The sequence below is a fragment of the Leiobunum rupestre genome, chromosome 3 (genome assembly GCF_980474605.1).
Source record: "Leiobunum rupestre chromosome 3, qqLeiRupe1.1.hap1, whole genome shotgun sequence".
NCBI classification, from domain to species: domain Eukaryota; kingdom Metazoa; phylum Arthropoda; class Arachnida; order Opiliones; family Sclerosomatidae; genus Leiobunum; species Leiobunum rupestre.
Genome location: NC_143386.1, coordinates 57,078,788 through 57,102,456, shown reverse-complemented (window position 1 = coordinate 57,102,456; position 23,669 = coordinate 57,078,788). Strand labels below are relative to the sequence as shown.

Genomic DNA, 23,669 nt, shown 5'->3' with positions numbered 1-23,669 from the left:
TGAGTAACGAAGGCTGTGAGTCAACTGAGAAACGAAGGCTGTGGGTCAACTGAGAAACGAAGGCTGTGGGTCAACTGAGAAACGAAGCTTGTGAACCAACTGAGTAACGAAGGCTGTGAGCCAACTGAGAAACGAAGGCTGTGGGCAAGCTATGAAACGAAGCCTGTGGGTCCACTGAAAAACGAAGATTACGGGTCGAATTCTTTTTGAAACTTTTGTAATCATAAACAATTAAACATAATTGCGTTGAGAAATAACGTTTGTCGAGGTAATTATTTCCATAATTAGGTGCGAGACTTTAATATCATTATGAACAATATCGAAGTTAAAAACGAAAAGAATTTCTTCGGCGAAATTATCTCCATCCATCAAATCACGATATTGCCTCTTCACTACTACACAATTCCCCAAACTCAGAAGCCGGAAAGTGTCTGTGGGGTAATAATCTGGTAGGCGGCGGCGTTTGGAGAAAAACAACCGGCGGCGGGCGCCCCCCCCCGCAATTTTCAAAAATCTTGGGCGTAGGAAAACTCAAAATATTTTGACGGTGGGAACATCGTCGTCGGCGGCGGTTCGGCGTCAGAGAAAATATCGGCGGCGGCGGCGGCATTGGAACGGCGGCGCTAGGCTCTAGTCGCAGCCACGATATTATCGAATCTCTTCAATCTCGTCTGTAAGCTACAACCTACGCGTATATTATCGTTTTGAGAGGACAAGGGTGTAGAAGGTCGCCTAAGAGTCGGATTCCCTAATGGCCACCCCCTTAACAAAATATTTACCCAAGCGAGATATTTTTCGTCACGGTTTATCGTAATTGATTAAAGCATCACGCCTATTCAATAAATACGAACAAAACAAAATTGATTGAGATGGGGGACTCGAATAAGTTCACGTTTGTTTAAACACTTTTACAGTATGTAGGGAGAGCTGGATTCGCGATTAAAGGGACTATGACAAGGAAGCTAAGCCGTCTCTGCTATGTTTATATTCACTTTAAGCAAAATAAGCTTGACATATAGAATATAATGTAATATAATGTAATGTAACGTAATGTAACGTAACTTAAAGTAACGTAACGTTATGTTATTTAATGTAACGTAATGTAATATAACGTAACGTTATGTTATGTAATGTAACGTAACGTAACTTAACGTAACGTTATGTTATGTAATGTAACGTAACGATATGTTATGTAATGTAACGTAACGATATGTTATGTAATGTAACGTAATGTAACGTATCGTAACGTAACATAATTTAACGTGAACCGTAGCGTAATGTAACAGAATCTAACGTATCGTAACGTGGCGTAATGTAACATAATCTAACGTATCGTAACGTAGCGTAATGTAACGTAATGTATCTTATTTGTTACTACAGTCTATCTGCTGTTGTACCTCCAGTGTGTTTTTAAACTTTCCAAGCTTAATAAACCGTGAACTTATTATATAAATAAATAAAATAAAGTAACGTAATGTAATATAATGTAACGTAATCTAACGTTATATAACGTTACGTAATTCAACGCAACGTGACGTAACGTAATATACTATCATATTAAGTTGTTTGTTTTTATCTAGGTATTTGCGCTTGTAAAGGTCATAGTTAGAGTTGACCATCCATTTATGGAATTGTTTCTTATGACATAAAAAAATATGAACTGGATTAATTGTAGATGGTAGATAGAGAGAGATTAAGTGCCTTTATTCTGTACCTAATTACTTATTGTGTAACTTTCATCATAATGTAATTTTATGTATTTAAAAACAAAATATAATTTTAATTGAAATTAAAATAAAATATGACTGAAATGTCGAGGACCACTGTAGCCAGTTTCTTAAACAGATTTAGTTCAAGAAAAACGCTTATAGTTTGGACAATTTTAGATCAACAGTTAATTAGTTATAACGTGATAAAGCAAATATCAAGGTGCATAAACGTTGGATTCACTTAAAAGTCTTAGGTTATGACTTAATATCTCGTTAACTAACCAAGTAAAGATTTCGAAATTTATTGTAAACACTTAAGAATTTTTTATATCTGGTAGCAGAAATGAATATGAATTTAAGAAACCCTGATTAGATCTCAGACTGAATATCTTGTAGAATTTGTTACGTTCTTCACGACTCGATCTAATATTTTAAATACATTTCACAGTAGACTTCATTTTATTGTACCGTTTATATAACTCTAGTAATTTGAAATACCAGTTACCAATACCATAAGTCTGAGAGTCGGTTGAAATAATTACTGACATAGCTAAGTATGGAGTGTCGAAAAATTTACGTCATACCGAAAATGAAAAAAAAGTCTACGAACAAAAAAAAATAAAAAATTGATAACGTGCTGGTGCTACGACTCTACGCGAATTAGGGCTAGGCAAAGAACATTATGAATTTGTCATAAGTCCACCAAAAATGTGAGATAATTTTATAAATAATTATATAAATGGAAGATGGAAACAGACACACTTATGTGGAACATAATTATTAACTTATACTCACACAAAAGGGATCGAATTTGAACAAGAATTCTCAATACTCGTACAAAAAAGGATCGAATTTAAACTAGAAATTCTTGGAAAGCGGAGCTCCCTCTCTTTGGGCCACTCCAAAAATCGATTCAGCGTAATAGAAGGATCAATTTCCTGTCACAACAAAAGGAACAGTCTATACCTCATCTCAGACTTCGACTTCATTATACATACGACAATAGCGTGTACCGTTGAATAAGAAAAAATATTCTAATAGAAAACTAACCACTTAATCAGCCTAGAGCTAAAATTATGTATGATATAAGCTATACGATAAAAGATCGTAGATTTGTTGTATAATCTGATCATCGTTAATTTAATTCCACGACAGTAATTCCGAAAGTGAACCCATCGAAATTCGCTCTCAACTTCACGGGACCCGAAATCCAATTGAAAGTTCTTTTGTTAGGGTCTAAGAATAAAATTTCCTAAGAAAAAAAGATAAATAGGTTCTGGAATCTGTTGAAACCGTAGACTAAGGTGCAATAAACGCTGTCTTTGATCAGAATTTTTAATCAATTTAGTGGGAAGCTAGGCCAAACTGGAAAAGGAAAATTCCAATACTTGAACATTCCCCAAACTCTTTAACTTACAATTGTTAGTTAAAGAGTTTCCAATAGAACAAAGAATTGTCTCTCAAAGATTAAAACTCGCAAAAGAACGGTTTAAATTTACTCATTAGTCCGTTCGCTTTTCTCCGAGTCGCAGATTACCATTTTCACCAAACACATTGTTCCCAGAAAAGTGGGTCAACGTATTTTTATCAAGCAAAGGCAAAATAGTTTTTTAAAGACCAGAATAAAGTTTATTTATCTCGTTCTTTAGGCCTGATCAGGAGTTTATTAAGCTAGCTAGAAGTATTCATCTGCCGTTTCGTCATAAAGTAGTCCATGCTAACGCGTTACGTTACCTAAATTGCATAAGAATGTATTTATTTATTCTTAGGGTCTAAATTTTCCGCAGATCAGAAAAATAAAAAATTTAAACATAAATTACTTTTTAAGGGTTTTATTGTTTTTAAATTTTTATCGATATAAAATGTCCAATAACAATAAAAATACTACAAAACATTAATAGTGTTACATAATTAATCAGATTAAACTAGTCTAGATGTTTAGTTTTACTTTCAGATTCGAAAATTCCATTTTATTTAAATTTGCAAACAATATATTAGACTAATCATGGAATGAAAACTTTTTTTATTTTTTTCGACAGCCAATAAAAATTGAGATAATAATGAAATATAAACAAACTAGAGCGTGGGAGAACGAATGACACCCAATCAAAATTGAGATAATAATGAAATATAAACAAACTAGAGCGTGGGAGAACGAACGACACCCAATCAAAATTGAGATAATAATAAAATATAAACAAACTAGAGCGTGGCAGAACGAACGACACCCAATAATAATTGAGATAATAATAAAATATAAACAAACTAGAGCGTGGGAGAACGAACGACACCCAATCAAAATTGAGATAATAAAGAAATATAAACAGACTAGAGCGTGGGAGAACGAATGACACCCAATCAAAATTAAGATAATAATAAAATATAAACAAACTAGAGCGTGGGAGAACGAACGAAACCCAATCAAAATTGAGATAATAATAAAATATAAACAAACTAGAGCGTGGGAGAACGAACGACACCCAATCAAAATTGAGATAATAATAAAATATAAACAAACTAGAGCGTGGCAGAACGAACGACACCCAATAATAATTGAGATAATAATAAAATATAAACAAACTAGAGCGTGGGAGAACGAACGACACCCAATCAAAATTAAGATAATAATAAAATATAAACAAACTAGAGCGTGGGAGAACGAACGACACCCAATAATAATTGAGATAATAATAAAATATAAACAAACTAGAGCGTGGGAGAACGAACGAGACCCAATCAAAATTGAGATTGTAAAGAAATATAAACAGACTAGAGCGTGGGAGAACGAACGACACCCAATCAAAATTAAGATAATAATAAAATATAAACAAACTAGAGCGTGGGAGAATGAACGACACCCAATCAAAATTAAGATAATAATAAAATATAAACAAACTAGAGCGTGGTAGAACAAACGGCACCCAATAATAATTGAGAAATAATAAAATATAAACAAACTAGAGCGTGGGAGAACGAACGACACCCAATCAAAATTGAGATAATAATGAAATATAAACAAACTAGAGCGTGGGAGAACGAACGACACCCAATCAAAATGGAGATAATAATAAAATATAAACACACTAGAGCGTGGGAGAACGAACGAGACCCAATCAAAATTGAGATAATAATGAAATATATACAAACTAGAACGTGGGAAAACGAACGACTGCCAATAATAATTGAGATCATATTAAAAAATAAACAAACTGGAGCGTGGTAGAAAGAATGACACCCAATAAAAACTAAGATAATAATAAAATATAAACCAACTAGAGCGTGGTAGAACGAATGACACCCAATCAAAATTGAGATAATAATAAAATATAAACAAACGAGAGCGTGGGAAACCGAACGACAGCCAATCAAAATTGAGATAATAATAAAATATTAACAAACTAGAGCGTGGGAGAACGAACGACACCCAATCAAAATTGAGATAATAATGAAATATATACAAACTAGAATGTGGGAGAACGAACGACACCCAATCAAAATTGAGATAATATTAAAATGCAAACTAACTAGAGCGTGGGAAACCGAACAACACCTAATCAAAATTGAGATAATAATCCAATATAAACGAGTCAGAGCTACTATTACGCTCTAAACATTTTATCAGTGACCTTTAGATTTTCCCCATAAAGCAACTGGAAACAAAGTAACAAACCGAACGAGTAGGTTGAAATCAAAGATGGACCACCTTTAGATTCTGCGCAGGCCTAATATCCATATTTTTAAATTTAATCGTTGACGTTTCGCGTCTTGCTAAACTCCTACTTTATTTTAATATAAATTATCAAAACTTTTACGGTTTTCTCGGAATAGCAACCGTGTAGAGTTTTTTTGATAGTTCTAGAATAACTTTACATGAATAGCACTATAAGTTAGCTTGAATATAGTTATTTAATAATATAAATAATGTATTTATTGATATAGACTATCCCCTGGCACGAGATAAGACGTCAGGTTTAGAAAACCAAAATAATCTAAAATAGTCATTCTCTATAAGTATGAAGAAATGAATTCTTGATACTATATCAAAAGTTAATAATATCAAAAGTGGATATGACTTCACACCAAAAGCTTCGCTCTCGCCATCCGCCAAGAAACGTGTTATTTCTATGGCTCCCCCTCATAGGCGGATTAATACTATTTTCGCGCCAGAATTGAAGCCGACCATCGCAGGTACATACGACCTTATAGAGGTTCTGCCGTGATTAAAAATAGTTCGATGAATTTGTGTCGTAAAATTCGCGATATCTTTAAAAAATATTATTGCTAAAATTAATTGTTATTTTAATAATTCAGTTTTATTTATTAGGCCTATTTAATAATTATTAGTTCAATTCGTATTTAAGAACAACAATTTGATCTCGTAATGCTATTTTGGGCCAAGGCTTGACTGAACTGACTTTTCAGTTGTGTTTTTTACACGAAATTGTGGTTTTAATACAACTGCTAACTGAGCTGCAGTTTTCTTTCGCGGCATTTTCAATTTTCAAATTCGTATCTAAATTAACTAAAACTTAATTAAACTCACGCCAAACAGTTACAACCTCCCAATTTATAATAATTAATAACACCCGGACCGGGTTGACCTTCTGACTGTACTACTTTTCTTTAAAAATCAAGTTCGAGTTCGTATTGGATAATAAAAATCTCCAGAAAATTTCCGCAAATTGGAAATAAAAAATTGAAACATAAATTACTTTTTAGGGGTTTTTAATGTTTTTAACAGTAAACATACTACAAAATATTAATAGTGTTACATTTTCAATCAGTTTAATCCAGTCCAGACGCTTAGTTTTACTTTTAGATTTGAAAAAATTAGATGAAAATGCCGCTTTATTTAAATTTGCAAACAATATATCTAATCATAGAATTAAAACTTTTTTATTTTTTCGGAGAAATACGGAAAATGTTCCGGGAAAAAGGCCTCGGTCATTTTTCGGAAAATTTTCTGACTTACAACACTAGAATTACTTGACGACTGAATAGAGATATTTATTTACAAGTATTTTTTCAATGTTATAAAGCTTTAGAAATGACGTATTGGGCACTATTTTTGCTTCCAAAACGTATTTTGAAAAAGATGAAAACTTCTGCTCTATTATACACTTCTGATAATACGTACCGGTTTATTGACACGAAACGTAGACCACCTCAGCGGCGTATTAATATTTCATAAAGGCCCCTACCAATACCGTTTGTATAATATTGGACCTTATTTATGGGGTGAAAGACGAAGTAATATAGTCTTAGAAGAATCCGAAACGTCAAATTTTAAAGAAATAAATATTTCTTTCTATACGGGGATAAACATTTTTCTTTTTTTTTAAACCTAAGGTCATTTTTCGGCGTGAAATATACAGCCCTTTCTGACTTTAAAAGCCGTTTAAAGTTATCACTTTTTATCGTTCTCTTTGTGAGGAGGCCAAGAAGAGCGTTTAAAAGACAGAACTGCGTGAGAATATAACACAGAAACACGCGATGGGCCTGTATAGGCTTAATGGGTAACTGGTTTGGTCTAGACAAAAGGGCGGGTAAAATATAGTCCTAGTATATTAGACGTGGCATTTATCCGAACGTTTTCTTCCTTTCTTTTCAGGTGACGATTTATGTGGAGAAGAGAGATTTCGTGGACTTTTACGACCGAGCCGAGCCCATAGGTAAGCGCCAAATGCCCCATCTTCTTCTCCAGCACAAACCCGCACGCAAACCACCGGAAATAAGAAGGCTGAAAAGATTTACCGTCCCCTGTCCAGGTCGGACGTCAGGGGGGCATAAGGGGGAAGCGGGTACAAATCAACCCCAGGCTGGGACAAGTGAGGTTCTATCCACCTACAGGTTTTAAACCGAAAAATGTTGAGTTATCTTCGGTAATAACGGCCCTCGTAGAGCCAGGAGTTTTTCCTTTACCGGGGCCCGACCGAGGGGCCCAACCGAGGGGCTAGCTATTTCCTAAAAATCTGTCAGCTTGTAATTTTCAGGTATCCGAAGATAATCAGTTAACTATATTACTTATACGTTTAAAAAGGATATAATCTTAAGTGTGTTAAAGTAAATTATAATAAAGAGTAGGGGTTATGTAGAAAACGAGAAATGGGAGGCCTCTGAAATCAAAATAATCAGCTTGTCTAATAATAATAATAATCAGCTAGCCTAATACCCTTGTTGTCACAACCTTAAGCCTAAGTCATCAATTGACTTTTAATGAGTGTAATTCAGGTGGCCGGGTTACAATGCGTAGGAGGGTGGTAGCAAGTCCTTCATGCCATACGAGCCAACAGCTATCCACACTAACTATTACCGTTAACCCCCCTAAGTTTTTATCGAAGGGGAAACCGAAGAGCTTGGGGGAAAACCCCTTAAACCAGTGGGTAGAGAACTTGCAAACTCAACGCGGAAGGAGTGGTTCCGAGTTTTCACCCAGTGCCACAAGCTGGAATCGAGCCCGGCTCCTTTTGCTGCGAGGCGAAAGTGCTAACCACTCCGCCACGCCACCTTACGTTCTATTTGTCGGCTTATAATTAGCTCAGATTATTTTCGGGTTTCCATTTCAACTGATCTGATAATATCCGAACGTCAAAGTTTTCTGAGAATCGGTTAGTAAAGCCTTTAGTAATGCTAAATCTGTAATTAGTGAGGTAATATCTTTAGTACAGTCAAAGCTAGAGATTTGTACACCATATATGGGGCTTGATCAGCGCCTTGGGCCCGGGCCCGTGTTCGGTAACCCTGACTCTGCGAATGAGAAAGGCAATTAAATCTTTTTTATATTTTTCCAATTATTCAATATACCCACGCTACTTTCTACATTCGTAGAAATCTGTAGATGTAGTGTAAACCGCTGGGCTTCTGATCGGAAGTAGGAAGCAATCAGTGTAATTGAAAATACGAATTTACTTTCCTTTTTAAATCGTCGGTTGCGTCATATGTTCGTTAGCTTAGTTCCAAAACCAATCAACCCGATTTACGTTTATTTTCGTTTATCTTTAGTTTTAACCTTTATTTATTTTCAAAATATATGAAATACGGAATCAACATTTTCGTTGTTAGTAATTAAAAAAAAACCTTACAACTATTTTCAATTTTTATTTTATTTATATACGCCTAATTTTCTAATAGTTTTAATTAATTACAATTTGAATTGAATTAACATAACGAATGTCAGTGTAATTTTTAAACAAGAAATTATCTCTAGAATAACGTTTAATAAAACTATCATGATATCATGACAACCATAGGTTTTTAATGTTTAAATACATTTTTATTAAAATTTATTTTTTTGAGATACCTGTTTTTATAACTAAAGTTAATGCAATGAAATATTACTGGTCTTAGACTTTGAAAATATCCTTACACTATTTGTTATACAGGGTGTTAACTAAAAAAATGGACCAGGGCGAATATCTCAAAATGTGTTTTAGCTGCGAGTTTGAAATTTTAGGGTGTTACATGTATAGAACGCTCAGGGGTGTTAAAGACGATGTTCAACTGATAACTTTAATAGTACTCTTGTTAGAGTACTGAAATTTGTTAGACAACCTCATCGTGGTTCAGCTCCCAAAACTCGTCTTCCACACGTTGATAACTTAACGACCTTCTTGTTTTTGGCCTAACATTTCTCGACTTCCTATTTCGCAAATCAGATCGAGTCAAAGCTAGGTAGCCATAAAATTAAACGGGGAACAATTTTCTAAATGGAACCAACTTCGTAACTCTTACGGTTCTCAAGTTAATTTTCGAACGACCTTGAAGACATGGTTTAAGGTCATTGAAATTTTCATAGTTGGTTGACCCCCTGAGCGCTCTATAACAACCTAAAATTTCAAAATCGTAGCTAAAACACATTTTGAGATATTCGCCCTGGTCCATTCTTGGTTTACACCCTGTATTTTATTATAGATGGCTCTAGCATAGACTAAGAAATGTATTCCACAAGGACCTCCCACGCTCTAGATTTATTTATAGAAATGTCTCAACGCTCCTTGGGGAGCACATTTCTTAGTCTATGGTTCCAGAAGGCGTCCTCCTGTATATTAACCTCACCCTGAACACCGGAGGTTTGCGTGTGGAATAGTTTTACAGGAGCTCAGTAGGCCAAATATTATCGGATGTTTTTATGATATGAATTAAAGAGTAAGTTGCATATATATTTTCGGAATAGAAACTTAACTACTTTATATTTTTCTTGTTAATTTGATTATGGGCTTTCCGAAAATGTAACTCACTTGATGAAATACCGTCGATAAGTTTATTTCATATTAAAATTAAATTTACGTGCAGCGCCCCTCTGCGGCTTTTATTTTGAACTGTAATTTTACCGCGATTAGTTTGTGACGTCATTGACTACGGTTTTATCAGAATTTTTCCCACTCCATCTGGTAGATTACATAGTTCCCACTATACTATCAAGAAGAGATTGTAATGTTCTTGCTAGATAGGAGCAACAAACACAAGGAGAACGCAGTTAGCCTTTAAACACGATAACGAAGGGTTGTGTACGAATTTCATTGGACGAGCCTTTACGCTTAACGTTTTACGGGCGGGGGAAAAGACAATTTCCGAATTTTCCCCTTCCGACGGCAGCAGGCGCTAAAGCGTCTAGCCAATGAAAAACGTACACAAGAAACTCCACGACTTTTGACGGGTTGCGTTCTCCTTGTGTGGGGTGTTGTGTTTGTTGCTCCTAGTTGCTAGATAATATGGCGATGCCAATTTAGCGCGCGCTCTAAAGGATAAGCGTGCGCGCGTGTTTTTAAAACCATGTACTGTTCTTAAAACCACGTAAGCACTCGCGAACAAAATTCAGAGGTAGAATCTCATGGTTCTATAGGAGATTTTTTGGATTCGGCCACGGAATCAGTAGCATCTACATTTTGTATCCAAGTCTAAACTCAATGTTGGGGATAGCGGCCAATGAGAAATAACGTGTAGTCAATGACGTCAATCACCACGCTAAAATTCTAATTGTTCTACTAATTACTTCTAATTAATTACGAAACGGAAAACAACGAAACTTTATATTTGAGTATTTTAAACGTAAGCTCTTCGTTTAATCACAAAATTGAGGCGGTAACGAATAATTTGCAAACTTAAATTTTAAAAAGAAATGTTTTTATAATAGTTTAATCTTTTATGTTAAATGTAAATGGAGTGGGATAAATTGCAAAAATGAGAAAAAATACTTGACAGGAGCCAGAAGATAATTATAAGCTACTTTACGCGAACAATAACGTAGTGAGGTGTAGGTACATAAGGAACCTTTTTTAACGGAGTACAAAAACTGGCAAGAGTGGTAACGCTAATATTTTCCAGAAAAAGATTAAATCAGGGTAAAAAAAGAGGATGGTTGGGAAGCGGCCGTTTCAGGGGTAAAATGTCAAGAGTCGGGAGCACCACTCATCAGATTTTAACGAGTCAGAGCTGCCTCAGCACGCGGAAAGAGAGCGAGGCAGCTAGAGAGAGATTCGAGACCAGGACTGCACTTACACCGAGCTTGGCCTAGCTCTTTATCCGTCGATGTTTTTACTCCGTTCGCGAACGTATTCCAACGGGGAAATTCCCGCAGGACCACTTTCGAGCGGTTTAAGCTTTCCATCATTGGAGAGTTAGGCCTAAGCTAGTTTATGATCGACCCTCGTCGAAAAATTCTCACTCGGTACAAAATGGGAAAGAAAAGACATACGTTGCCCAAAAGAATTGTGTTGTACTATAAAAATCGATTTATCTCTCGTCTACCACGCAGGGGGCAAAGGAAAATAAAATAATATTTCGTTCGAGTTTCACTTTGCCAAATTCGTCCGCCGTTTTGCACTGGCAAATTCGTCCGCCGTTTTGCACATTTATGGAAGGTCAATAAATCGAGTTAGTTAGTGTGAAGGGAGATATTTCTAATACGTGTTGGGCTCGCAAAATTGGCCGTAATGGCCTTAGAAACTTCGTTGACATTTATAACTTACGAAGTTCATACATACGCCGCGAGCGAACTCGGCGTTGTGTGTATCTTTGCCAGGTAACTGTGGCGCGGAATCTTCGTCGAATTATGTCCAAAACTGTATTGATAGAAATTCAACTTTGATCAAAATTGAAATACAAAATGTGTCATATTTGATAGAACTACAAATGTTATGAAATTTAATTTTATACCGGGTTGATTAAAATGATGGAATTCAAATAAAATAAAATTCAAACAGGAATTTTGATTGTAGTTTGAATCAAACTTGGACATTCGATCAAGTCATTTTCTTAAGGGTTCTTAAAGGGGAACGGCCAAGCTTTTCCAAATATGGCCTATCCTAACTTTTAAAATCGCGCAATTTAGGCTTAGGTCTCTTATAACTCGAACGCGCCGCGCGTTCAAAACAATTTTTTTGCGTCTTCAGCAGCGCGCGCTTTTACGTGGTTTTTCCGTCTCACCGACTTCTCACCAGGTGTCGCGGCGGACGCGCGCTTTTCGATTTCCCGAAATTTCTTTATTTTATTAAAAATTAACCACTCAATATTTTTTTATGCGGTTTTCGCCATCAATTTTAGTTTTTAATGGGCTATATGGCTCTCTAACTTGTTAAAGCTTGACCGTTCCTTTTTAAGTAAATTAATTCAGCTAAAAAGTATATTTTATTCGCTTATACATATGCTTATTATTATAATATTTACAATTTAAAAATAGTTTAAAAAATTCTAAAAATACTGACTGAGGTCAAAGATTGAAGTTACTTAGAAATAAAGCTGATACTGCGAAATCGGTCGATTCGTTTTGCCCGGATAGACAAATGTTTGTTCAGCTTTTCCCGAAAGAGAGTAATAATATAACAAGTATATTGGAAGCGAAACTTTTTAACACTCTATCGGAATGGTCGCTAGCAAATCTTTTTCATTCTAATACACGCTGTACGGGTCTAGGGAAAAGTGGAGATAAGATTCGGAAAAAAGTAGTGTTCGCGGGTGTTTTGGGAAAGGCTATCTGCATCGGAAAGTAGGATCGATGCTCCTCAGGCCACTCTCTTCGGAGAAGAAATTCAACTGGGATTTCTAAAGCGACGGAATGTACGGGAGGGCGAATACACCGCATCTGCGAAACACTTCAAAATGCGAAAGTAGCTATACATTTAGAAATATTGAAAGTCACCTTTTTGGAATTCGTAGAAAGGTCAGGCCCAACGTCTACCGTCTGTGAAAAAACATTTGAAACTTAGGCCCATATTTTAGCTCCTTCATGATTGTTTTTTACGCTTGTACGAAAAGTTTTCAAGAATCCTCAAAACAAAAGTGCACTTTACATTCAAAATTTGCTCTTTTTAACCACAACGCCCAGCTTTGTAGTTCTATAAATTTACCATTTGATTTATTTTAAAGCCAGCAATGCCAAAATGATATGCATATTTTTAAGGTATAGATGCTAAAACATTGAGTTTGATTCTAACCCTTGTTCTATCAACGGTCAACTGAACGGGTTGATCAGGTCGTCATTTTCTGATAGCGGAAGATATAGTCAGTTAATAATAATAATAATAATAATAATAGTAATCAGCTAGACCCAAGTCATCTACCGACGTTTAATTCACAAACAGGCGATATATTAAACATTAAGCCCACCAGGTAGAATTGTTTCATGAAAAAACGTTTTAATAGAGAATTTAATGGGCCACGCTGTTTTTTTGAAATATTTGGGTTAAAATCGAGCAATTTAATAATAATAATAATCAGTTAGGCTAATACCCAAGGCACCACCATAGACCTAAGTCATCAAGCGACTTTTAAAGTCATTAATTCCGGTGGCCGGGTTACAACACGTAGGAGGGTAGTGGCAAGCCCTTTATGCCAACAGCTCACCCCACTAACGAAATACTCTGACAAATAGATCTTTTTATACAGGGTGTTTCAAAAGGTTATGAAAAATTTGAAGGAGTTGTAGGGGTGAGTTGAAAAGTATGCCTGTTTTCCCCCATTTTCCTACGATGAGTTAAAATGGTACCAGAGAGCTTCAAAGTGTGGCTTACTAGTCCCTGGAAGTAGGCTGCAACGAACGCAAAAACAAGCTACGGGAAACGCGAACATTAAGGTTGGGGTTCGTGTGATAGGTAAAAAAAAACAAATCGAGGTAACCCGCGTAGAAAATTATACTTAAACAGTATTTTAGTCCTTGCTGGACATAATACAATATTTACCTGCACATAAATGCCAATACTACAAATGCATTAGGCATTACCATATGAAACATAATTACTCTATATGTATGTAACGCAATAAAAACAAGTATTTCTATTAGGAAAAATTATCAACGAACTAATTTTAAGAGCTATTGCACAATCTAGGTTTAGTTCTGAAAGCCTCCTAGTGTCCAAATATACTACCAAGGATGGTAATATAATACTAAGTTCAAGTGCGAGTGCAAGTCGGAACTGGGCGAGAATGTAGAAAAAAGGGTCGGTTAGGAAATTAGCATTAAAACAATAGGAAGTGTCATACATTAATACATTTGTCATTACGTTACTTATGATATTATTGGTAAGCATTTTGTCTAGTTCAATTTTATCAAACAAAAAAAACTTTTAAAGCCATTAATTTAGGTGGCCGGGTTACAATGCGTAGGAGGGTGGTGGCAAGCCCTTCATGCCAACAGCTCCCTACACTAACTATTACCGTTAACCTCAACAAGTTTTTATGGAAAGGGGAAACTGAAGAAGTCGAGGGAAAACCCCTTTAACAAGTGGGAAGAGAACTTGCAAACTCAACGCGGAGGGAGTGGTTCTGAGTTTTTACCCAGTACCAAAACTGGAATCAAACCCGGCTCCTCTTGCTGCGAGGCGAAAACGCTAACCACTCCGCCACCCCAACCAGATAAAGCTGTTTTGTTATGTACCCCAAATGCCAAATCTGATCACAAATTGAATCTGATTAATTAATTTCGAAATTAATTTATTTGGGGGATACGTAAAATTGATTACTGCGAGGCATTTGAAATCTGGCCACTTTCTGTCGGTCGGTTTACGATGAAATCTGATTAAACTATCTGGTTTGAATTTTGACCAATACCATTTCAACTGATAATATCTGAGCGTTAATGAGGATAATCTGATAATTCATCTATCAGATTTATTTCCTCGGTTCAGATATAAACGCATGTATTTTATTAGAATAGCTATTTGTGATAGCATAAGTGTATAATATTGTTACATAAGTGTGACACCTCGTATTCTTCACATGCAAAAGCTTTACTTTTCACAAGATAGACTGCATTACGGGCTTCATCTCCGTTTCGCGTCCGCTTGCTACCGCGTCACACGTAGCCTTTGACAGTGCCTCGCTAGGGGGAGATTTTCTTCTTATGATGACGTCACTCCGTTACTAGCGCTCAGTAAAATATCCCCCAAAGTGACAAACTTATAGAAAAATATTATAGACTTATGGCAGGATTCTATACCTCTACTTGGAGTGCTTATCCTGCCGTATCGCGTATGGTAAGATCACTCTGACGGCTTTAACCCCGCCTACGAGAGAAAAAACCGTCGGCCCGCTTATGGTGATAGTGGAGTGACGCAGAATTGACATATTGAAAAAGATGAACGCCTCTAGCGTTAAAAATACGAAAATTAATAAATATCCTATGCCTTGGCTCGAAATTTGTATTTCGTAAAATTTTATTTAATTATTTTAATTTATTGGTTCTTTTTAGAAATTTTGAAAATTCTAAATACTTTTCATCTTATTTTTAATTTTATTGTAAATTTATTGGGTTATCTTTTGTTAATTTTTGTTTAAATATATTTTTTAAATTTTAAATACTTTTCATCGTATTTTTAATTTTATTGTAAATTTATTGAGTAATCTTTTGTTAATTTTTGTTTCAATATATTTTTTAAATTTTAAATCTTTCATAAATTATTTGTAATTTGTATTTGGGTAATCTTATCTCAGCCATTTCCAGCGTATATTTCTTTTCGAAATAAATATAATTTTACACCCACGTGGATAATAATCATAATATCATGGCATTATTGAGCCAGTAATTTTTCCAGACTTTGAGACTTCTCAGATACGTAAATTGGAGCGGATCTCGAAAACGCGACGAAATGGAAAGAGTGACCCGGAATAGCGCGGAAAAATCCTTGAAATTGGACTCATTAGGGAAGAGACTAGCATCGCTTTCCCGATTTGCTAATTCAATCATTTCTCGCTCAGACTGAGCTCGTCGGGGTTAATTAATACCAACCCCGCGAATATGACGAAGCGGGGAAAAAAACCTAATTTGGACTTTGGCGAAGCCATACTTTATCTCATTACTGACGTATCTATTTAAAACGCGGCAATTACGTGGCCGGTGACGAACATCCCTAATGACTAATAACGACATTGAAAATATAGATTAAAATGTTCATTTCAACTCCGCGTAGGAGGGGGTGCTAGATGTCTAACCGTAGCCAGGATTTTTCTGTTGAGGGGGCAAACCCTCAAAAATCAATTTCTTAGTTAAAACCTATGAGGCTTATGACTAATTTAAAATGAGCTTAAAGGCTCACACGGCTCATATATATAGTGGCTCTTTGAAATTGGAGCACGTGGTTTAAATAAATATAAATTAAATTTATATAAAACGTAAATTGAATTTGAGTTTTCAATCATCTTAGTTTCGTCTTTACTCTTTGTGTTTTTACCACAATTTATCCTTCCTTGTACTTACAATGACTTGATTAATCTCACGCGAGGCACAATTATATATTTAAAGGGCACAATTATATTTTTAAAGGGGTACAATTATATTTTTAAAGGGGCCCAATTATATTTCTAAAGAGGCGCAATTTTATTTATAAAAGGGCGCAATTATATTTATAAAGGGGCGCAATTATATTTTTAAAGGGGCACAATTATATTTTTAAAGGGGTACAATTATATTTTTAAAGGGGCCCAATTATATTTCTAAAGAGGCGCAATTTTATTTATAAAGGGGCCCAATTAAATTTTTAAAGAGGCGCAATTATATTTATAAAAGGGCGCAATTATATTTATAAAGGGGCGCAATTACATTTTTAAAGGGGCACAATTATATTTTTAAAGGGGTACAATTATATTTTTAAAGGGACGCAATTATATTTTTAAAAGGGCACAATTATATTTTTAAAGGGGCCCAATTATATTTTTAAAGAGGCACAATTATATTTTTAAAGGGGCACAATTATATTTTTAAAGGGGCCCAATTATATTTCTAAAGAGGCGCAATTTTATTTATAAAGGGGCCCAATTAAATTTTTAAAGAGGCGCAATTATATTTATAAAAGGGCGCAATTATATTTATAAAGGGGCGCAATTACATTTTTAAAGGGGCACAATTATATTTTTAAAGGGGTACAATTATATTTTTAAAGGGACGCAATTATATTTTTAAAAGGGCACAATTATATTTTTAAAGGGGCCCAATTATATTTTTAAAGAGGCACAATTATATTTTTAAAGGGGCACAATTATATTTTTAAAGGGGTACGATTATATTTTTAAAGGGGCCCAATTATATTTCTAAAGAGGCGCAATTTTATTTATAAAAGGGCGCAATTATATTTATAAAGGGGCGCAATTATATTTTTAAAGGGGCACAATTATATTTTTAAAGGGGTACAATTATATTTTTAAAGGGGCCCAATTATATTTCTAAAGAGGCGCAATTTTATTTATAAAGGGGCCCAATTAAATTTTTAAAGAGGCGCAATTATATTTATAAAAAGGCGCAATTATATTTATAAAGGGGCGCAATTACATTTTTAAAGGGGTACAATTATATTTTTAAAGGGACGCAATTATATTTTAAAAGGGCACAATTATATTTTTAAAGGGGCCCAATTATATTTTTAAAGGGGCACAATTATATTTTTAAAGGGGCACAATTATATTTTTAAAGGGGCACAATTATATTTTTAAAGGGGTACAATTATATTTTTAAAGGGACGCAATTATATTTTTAAAAGGGCACAATTATATTTTTAAAGGGGCCCAATTATATTTTTAAAGGGGCACAATTATATTTTTAAAGGGGCACAATTATATTTTTAAAGGGACGCAATTATATTTTTAAAAGGGCACAATTATATTTTTAAAGGGGCCCAATTATATTTTTAAAGGGGCACAATTATATATTTAAAGGGACGCAATTATATTTTTAAAAGGGCACAATTATATTTTTAAAGGGGCCCAATTATATTTTTAAAGGGGCACAATTATATTTTTAAAGGGGCACAATTATATTTTTAAAGGGGCACAATTATATTTTTAAAGGGGTAAAATTATATTTTTAAAGGGACGCAATTATATTTTTAAAAGGGCACAATTATATTTTTAAAGGGGCCCAATTATATTTTTAAAGGGGCACAATTATATTTTTAAAGGGGCACAATTATATTTTTAAAGGGACGCAATTATATTTTTAAAAGGGCACAATTATATTTTTAAAGGGGCCCAATTATATTTTTAAAGGGGCACAATTATATATTTAAAGGGACGCAATTATATTTTTAAAAGGGCACAATTATATTTTTAAAGGGGCCCAATTATATTTTTAAAGGGGCACAATTATATTTTTAAAGGGGCACAATTATATTTTTAAAGGGGCACAATTATATTTTTAAAGGGGTAAAATTATATTTTTAAAGGGACGCAATTATATTTTTAAAAGGGCACAATTATATTTTTAAAGGGGCCCAATTATATTTTTAAAGGGGCACAATTATATTTTTAAAGGGGCACAATTATATTTTTAAAGGGGCACAATTATATTTTTAAAGGGACGCAATTATATTTTTAAAAGGGCACAATTATATTTTTAAAGGGGCCCAATTATATTTTTAAAGGGGCACAATTATATTTTTAAAGGGGCACAATTATATTTTTAAAGGGGCACAATTATATTTTTAAAGGGGTACAATTATATTTTTAAAGGGACGCAATTATATTTTTAAAAGGGCACAATTATATTTTTAAAGGGGCCCAATTATATTTTTAAAGGGGCACAATTATATTTTTAAAGGGGCACAATTATATTTTTAAAGGGGCACAATTATATTTTTAAAGGGACGCAATTATATTTTTAAAAGGGCACAATTATATTTTTAAAGGGGCCCAATTAAATTTTTAAAGAGGCGCAATTATATTTATAAAAAGGCGCAATTATATTTATAAAGGGGCGCAATTACATTTTTAAAGAGGTACAATTATATTTTTAAAGGGACGCAATTATATTTTAAAAGGGCACAATTATATTTTTAAAGGGGCCCAATTATATTTTTAAAGGGGCACAATTATATTTTTAAAGGGGCACAATTATATTTTTAAAGGGGCACAATTATATTTTTAAAGGGGTACAATTATATTTTTAAAGGGACGCAATTATATTTTTAAAAGGGCACAATTATATTTTTAAAGGGGCCCAATTATATTTTTAAAGGGGCACAATTATATTTTTAAAGGGGCACAATTATATTTTTAAAGGGACGCAATTATATTTTTAAAAGGGCACAATTATATTTTTAAAGGGGCCCAATTATATTTTTAAAGGGGCACAATTATATATTTAAAGGGACGCAATTATATTTTTAAAAGGGCACAATTATATTTTTAAAGGGGCCCAATTATATTTTTAAAGGGGCACAATTATATTTTTAAAGGGGCACAATTATATTTTTAAAGGGGCACAATTATATTTTTAAAGGGGTAAAATTATATTTTTAAAGGGACGGAATTATATTTTTAAAAGGGCACAATTATATTTTTAAAGGGGCCCAATTATATTTTTAAAGGGGCACAATTATATTTTTAAAGGGGCACAATTATATTTTTAAAGGGGCACAATTATATTTTTAAAGGGACGCAATTATATTTTTAAAAGGGCACAATTATATTTTTAAAGGGGCCCAATTATATTTTTAAAGGGGCACAATTATATTTTTAAAGGGGCACAATTATATTTTTAAAGGGGCACAATTATATTTTTAAAGGGGTACAATTATATTTTTAAAGGGACGCAATTATATTTTTAAAAGGGCACAATTATATTTTTAAAGGGGCCCAATTATATTTTTAAAGGGGCACAATTATATTTTTAAAGGGGCACAATTATATTTTTAAAGGGGCACAATTATATTTTTAAAGGGGTACAATTATATTTTTAAAGGGACGCAATTATATTTTTAAAAGGGCACAATTATATTTTTAAAGGGGCACAATTATATTTTTAAAGGGGCACAATTATATTTTTAAAGGGGCCCAATTATATTTTTAAAGGGGCACAATTATATTTTTAAAGGGGCACAATTATATTTTTAAAGGGGCACAATTATATTTTTAAAGGGACGCAATTATATTTTTAAAAGGGCACAATTATATTTTTAAAGGGGCCCAATTATATTTTTAAAGGGGCACAATTATATTTTTAAAGGGGCACAATTATATTTTTAAAGGGGTACAATTATATTTTTAAAGGGGCCCAATCATATTTCCAAAGAGGCACAATTATATTTTTAAAGGGGCACAATTATATTTTTAAAGGGGTACAATTATATTTTTAAAGGGGCCCAATTATATTTCTAAAGAGGCGTAATTTTATTTATAAAAGGGCGCAATTATATTTCTAAAGAGGCGCAATTATATTTTTAAAGGGACGCAATTATATTTTTAAAAGGGCACAATTATATTTTTAAAGGGGCCCAATTATATTTTTAAAGGGACACAATTATATTTTAAAGGGGCACAATTATATTTTTAAAGGGGCACAATTATATTTTTAAAGGGGCACAATTATATTTTTAAAGGGGCACAATTATATTTTTAAAGGGGCACAATTACATTTTTAAAGGGGCACAATTACATTTTTAAAGGGGCACAATTACATTTTTAAAGGTTCACAGGGACCGTTGAAGGAGCACGATGGGTCACTCTCACATTTTTTGAGGGCGCACAAGCTATTTTTTAGGCCCCCTCGCTGACTACAGGCCTCTTTCTAACTTTAGAGTCGTACGTGCGGGAACTCGTGACGAAGAGATTGTTGATTTTAGATTAAACTAACTGTACGTGCGGCGTTCGTTGGGAAGAGTTTCTTAAAGGATTCTAGCTTTTTTCTTATTATTATTTTTCTACAAGTTGTTTAAAGTGGATAAGGGATTTGGGGTTGAAGTTCTCAATTCTCTTCGCAACGATTAAGTTTCATTACATTTATTTCTTTTTAATGGAATTAACGTATATTAAGGGATTTGGAGTTTTGCCAAAAAATGTTTCATGAAAATATATAAATTGCTTTCAAAGAAACAAAAGCCTAAATTTCGTAAACCTTTTTCATTAGACTAAAAGTTGCAAAAACTATAAATTGCATTAAGCAGAGTACGGAAATAACAGACTTAGACCAGTTTGTTGTTTCAGTCCTAAAGGTTTCCTCGTATATTGATTCGAAACCCCAATGGTCAATGCTCTTTTCAGCGGCTACACAAACAACCTGGCATCCTAAAATAGAAACAATAAATGTTGATCGAATTCATAAAACCTGTGTACCAAGACACAGTCAAACAAAAATGTTTTATCCTTACATTTTTCCCGAGGTAAAGAAATAAACCTAAAAACAATATTTCTAATAAGGACATGTATGGTGGGGATATTAAGTTCCTTACAGTATTCGTGAATAAATAAAATATTTCCTGGAAATTAAAAACAACGTTTACAATTATACTAAAAGTAAATTAACCGAAGTTATCAGACTGCTTTACTCCCCGTGTTGGAGGCGTTTTCCTTATAAAGTTACATTTTTGTTTTTATGAAAGCATTTTTATACATAGAAATAGCTATACCCACAATTCCCAAGCGCAATTTATCGCTTAAAAAGACGGGGATGGAAATTAGCTTTTATTTTATTCAATTTTCTCATAATTTTCATAAGGAAAACGCCCTCCGATTCTGAGCGCTATTTTGATAATTTCGGTTCATTTACTTCTGATTATACTTAATAATACAAAAAAACGATTCCCAACTTTATCTGAGCACGAAATAATTGAAGCAGAGATTACAAAAATTTAAATGTTTGTTTTAAAACATTTACATAATTTTCGGACCGTGTTTAACGAAACGGTAAACTTTATAGTTGAACTCTTTCCAGTTCAATGGAAACATCCTAATTGGGGTCTCATTGAATGCTTGAAAGATCCAAAATCACAATGAAAACAGAACCAGTTCTTCCATAAACAATATCTTTTTGTGTGCGATTTACAAATATCGTTTATGAAGTTGGATCTTAAAGGGAGTGTGAACTAAAATATTAGTCCGTTAAACCTCGCTATACGACTTGTTTTTAACGTAACTAGTGCCAGTCATCCCTAGCTTTGGTTAAACCTGGTGAGTTTTGGTATATAGTTGAAAATCCCCGAAGACGAAATTCAATCCTAATATTTTTCAGTTTTCAATCCAGGTTTCGAAAAGATTTAATTTATTTAAATAACTTTTTGACCAAAGAAAAAACTTTAAAGGCTGGTGATTCGATTCCACGTTCTTAGTAGTTTCAAAAGGTTATGCAAATATTTTCAGGAGTTGTAGGGGGTGACTAGTAGGCCACACTTTGAAGCTCTCTGGCGCTCTTTTAACTCATCGTAGGAAAATGAAAAAAAAACAGGCATACTTCTCAACTCACCCCCTATAACGCTTGAAAATTTTTGCATAACCTTTTGAAACACCCTGTATATTTACTAAACGGATAAGTGAGATAACTTTTCAGATAATTGAATTTGGTGATTGATTACTTGAGATAATTAATCAGATTCAATTTGAGATTTAGGGAACATAACAAATCAACCTGATCTGAGTAACTGACTATCTTCCGCTATCTGAAAATTACGACCTGATCAACACGTTCAGTTGACCGTTGGTAAAACTAAGGTTACTATCAAACTTACAAGGAGACGACCCGAGGTGTTACACACCGATTTTGTTCAAACTCGGGGGATGGGTAGACCTTCATGTAACTTGAAAAATCCTAAAGGGATTTTATTCAATGGGCAACGGTCAATTTTTATAAATTTTTTATAATTTTGGTATTTTAATTTTTTTTTAAATTTTTCATAATTTTTCACAGGGGGACCCTAGAGATCGTTCAAAATCCCATGTTATTTTCAAAGGGAAAATTTGAATTTTATGTGGTCAAAAACATTTTTCGTTGCATTGGCAAAATCGTTGCCCATTGAATAAATTCCCTTTAGGATTTTTTCAAGTTAAATAAAGGTCTACCCATCCCCCGAGTTTGAACAAAATCGGTGTGTAACACCTCGGGTCGTCTCCTTGTTAGTGTTTTAGCATCTATACCTTAAAAATGTATATTTGATTTTGGCATTGCGTGCTTTGAAATAAATCAAACTGATCTGAGTTATCTTCAGCTATCTGAAGGCCTGATTAATCTCTTCAGCTGGCACCTTTTTGACTGTTTTTGGGTAGTTTTAAATGTACAAATCTCTGAGTCAGATCCGGTCTAAAGAATGTTATAAATAAATTGCCTAGTGAAACACTTTTCCATCCATAAGGGGTTTATTATAAACCACTGATTTCACTTTCCGTCTACATGCCTGCTAACATGATCTACTACTTCAGCTCTTCCCAACCGGAAACCCACAATTATTTTGCTCACATGCTTAACACCATCTAATAAAGATCTAGTAAGAACACTTTATGTTCTAAAAACATGTATATTTAATTAAGGAAACGTCCTTTTTAACTCTTAATTTAGCTCGAGCAACTGTAATTAAACGATTTATATTTAAATTTAAAGATTTAATTTAATATAAATAGCAAAATAGTTCAACGATTTACTTTATTGTGTCAAGAAAAACATTTAAAAAAATGTATGCTAAGCTTAGTTCAGTCTGACCACGATAGTACATCTTGCTTAAAGGGCATCAAAATCGTTTATAAAATTTGGGTCAAATTTCAGGTAGCTTTGCC

General features: G+C 33.8%; 1 protein-coding gene across 1 annotated transcript in view; it reads left to right on the top strand.

Moving 5' to 3' along the window:
- The window catches only part of LOC149953037 (arrestin homolog), a 112,726-nt gene that overhangs the window by 23,784 nt on the left and 65,273 nt on the right, over positions 1 to 23,669 (top strand). The window contains exon 2 of the mRNA XM_090170227.1: positions 7,321 to 7,381. Coding sequence (XP_090026353.1) covers positions 7,321 to 7,381 — 61 coding nt within the window. The remainder of the gene's footprint in view (positions 1 to 7,320; positions 7,382 to 23,669) is intronic.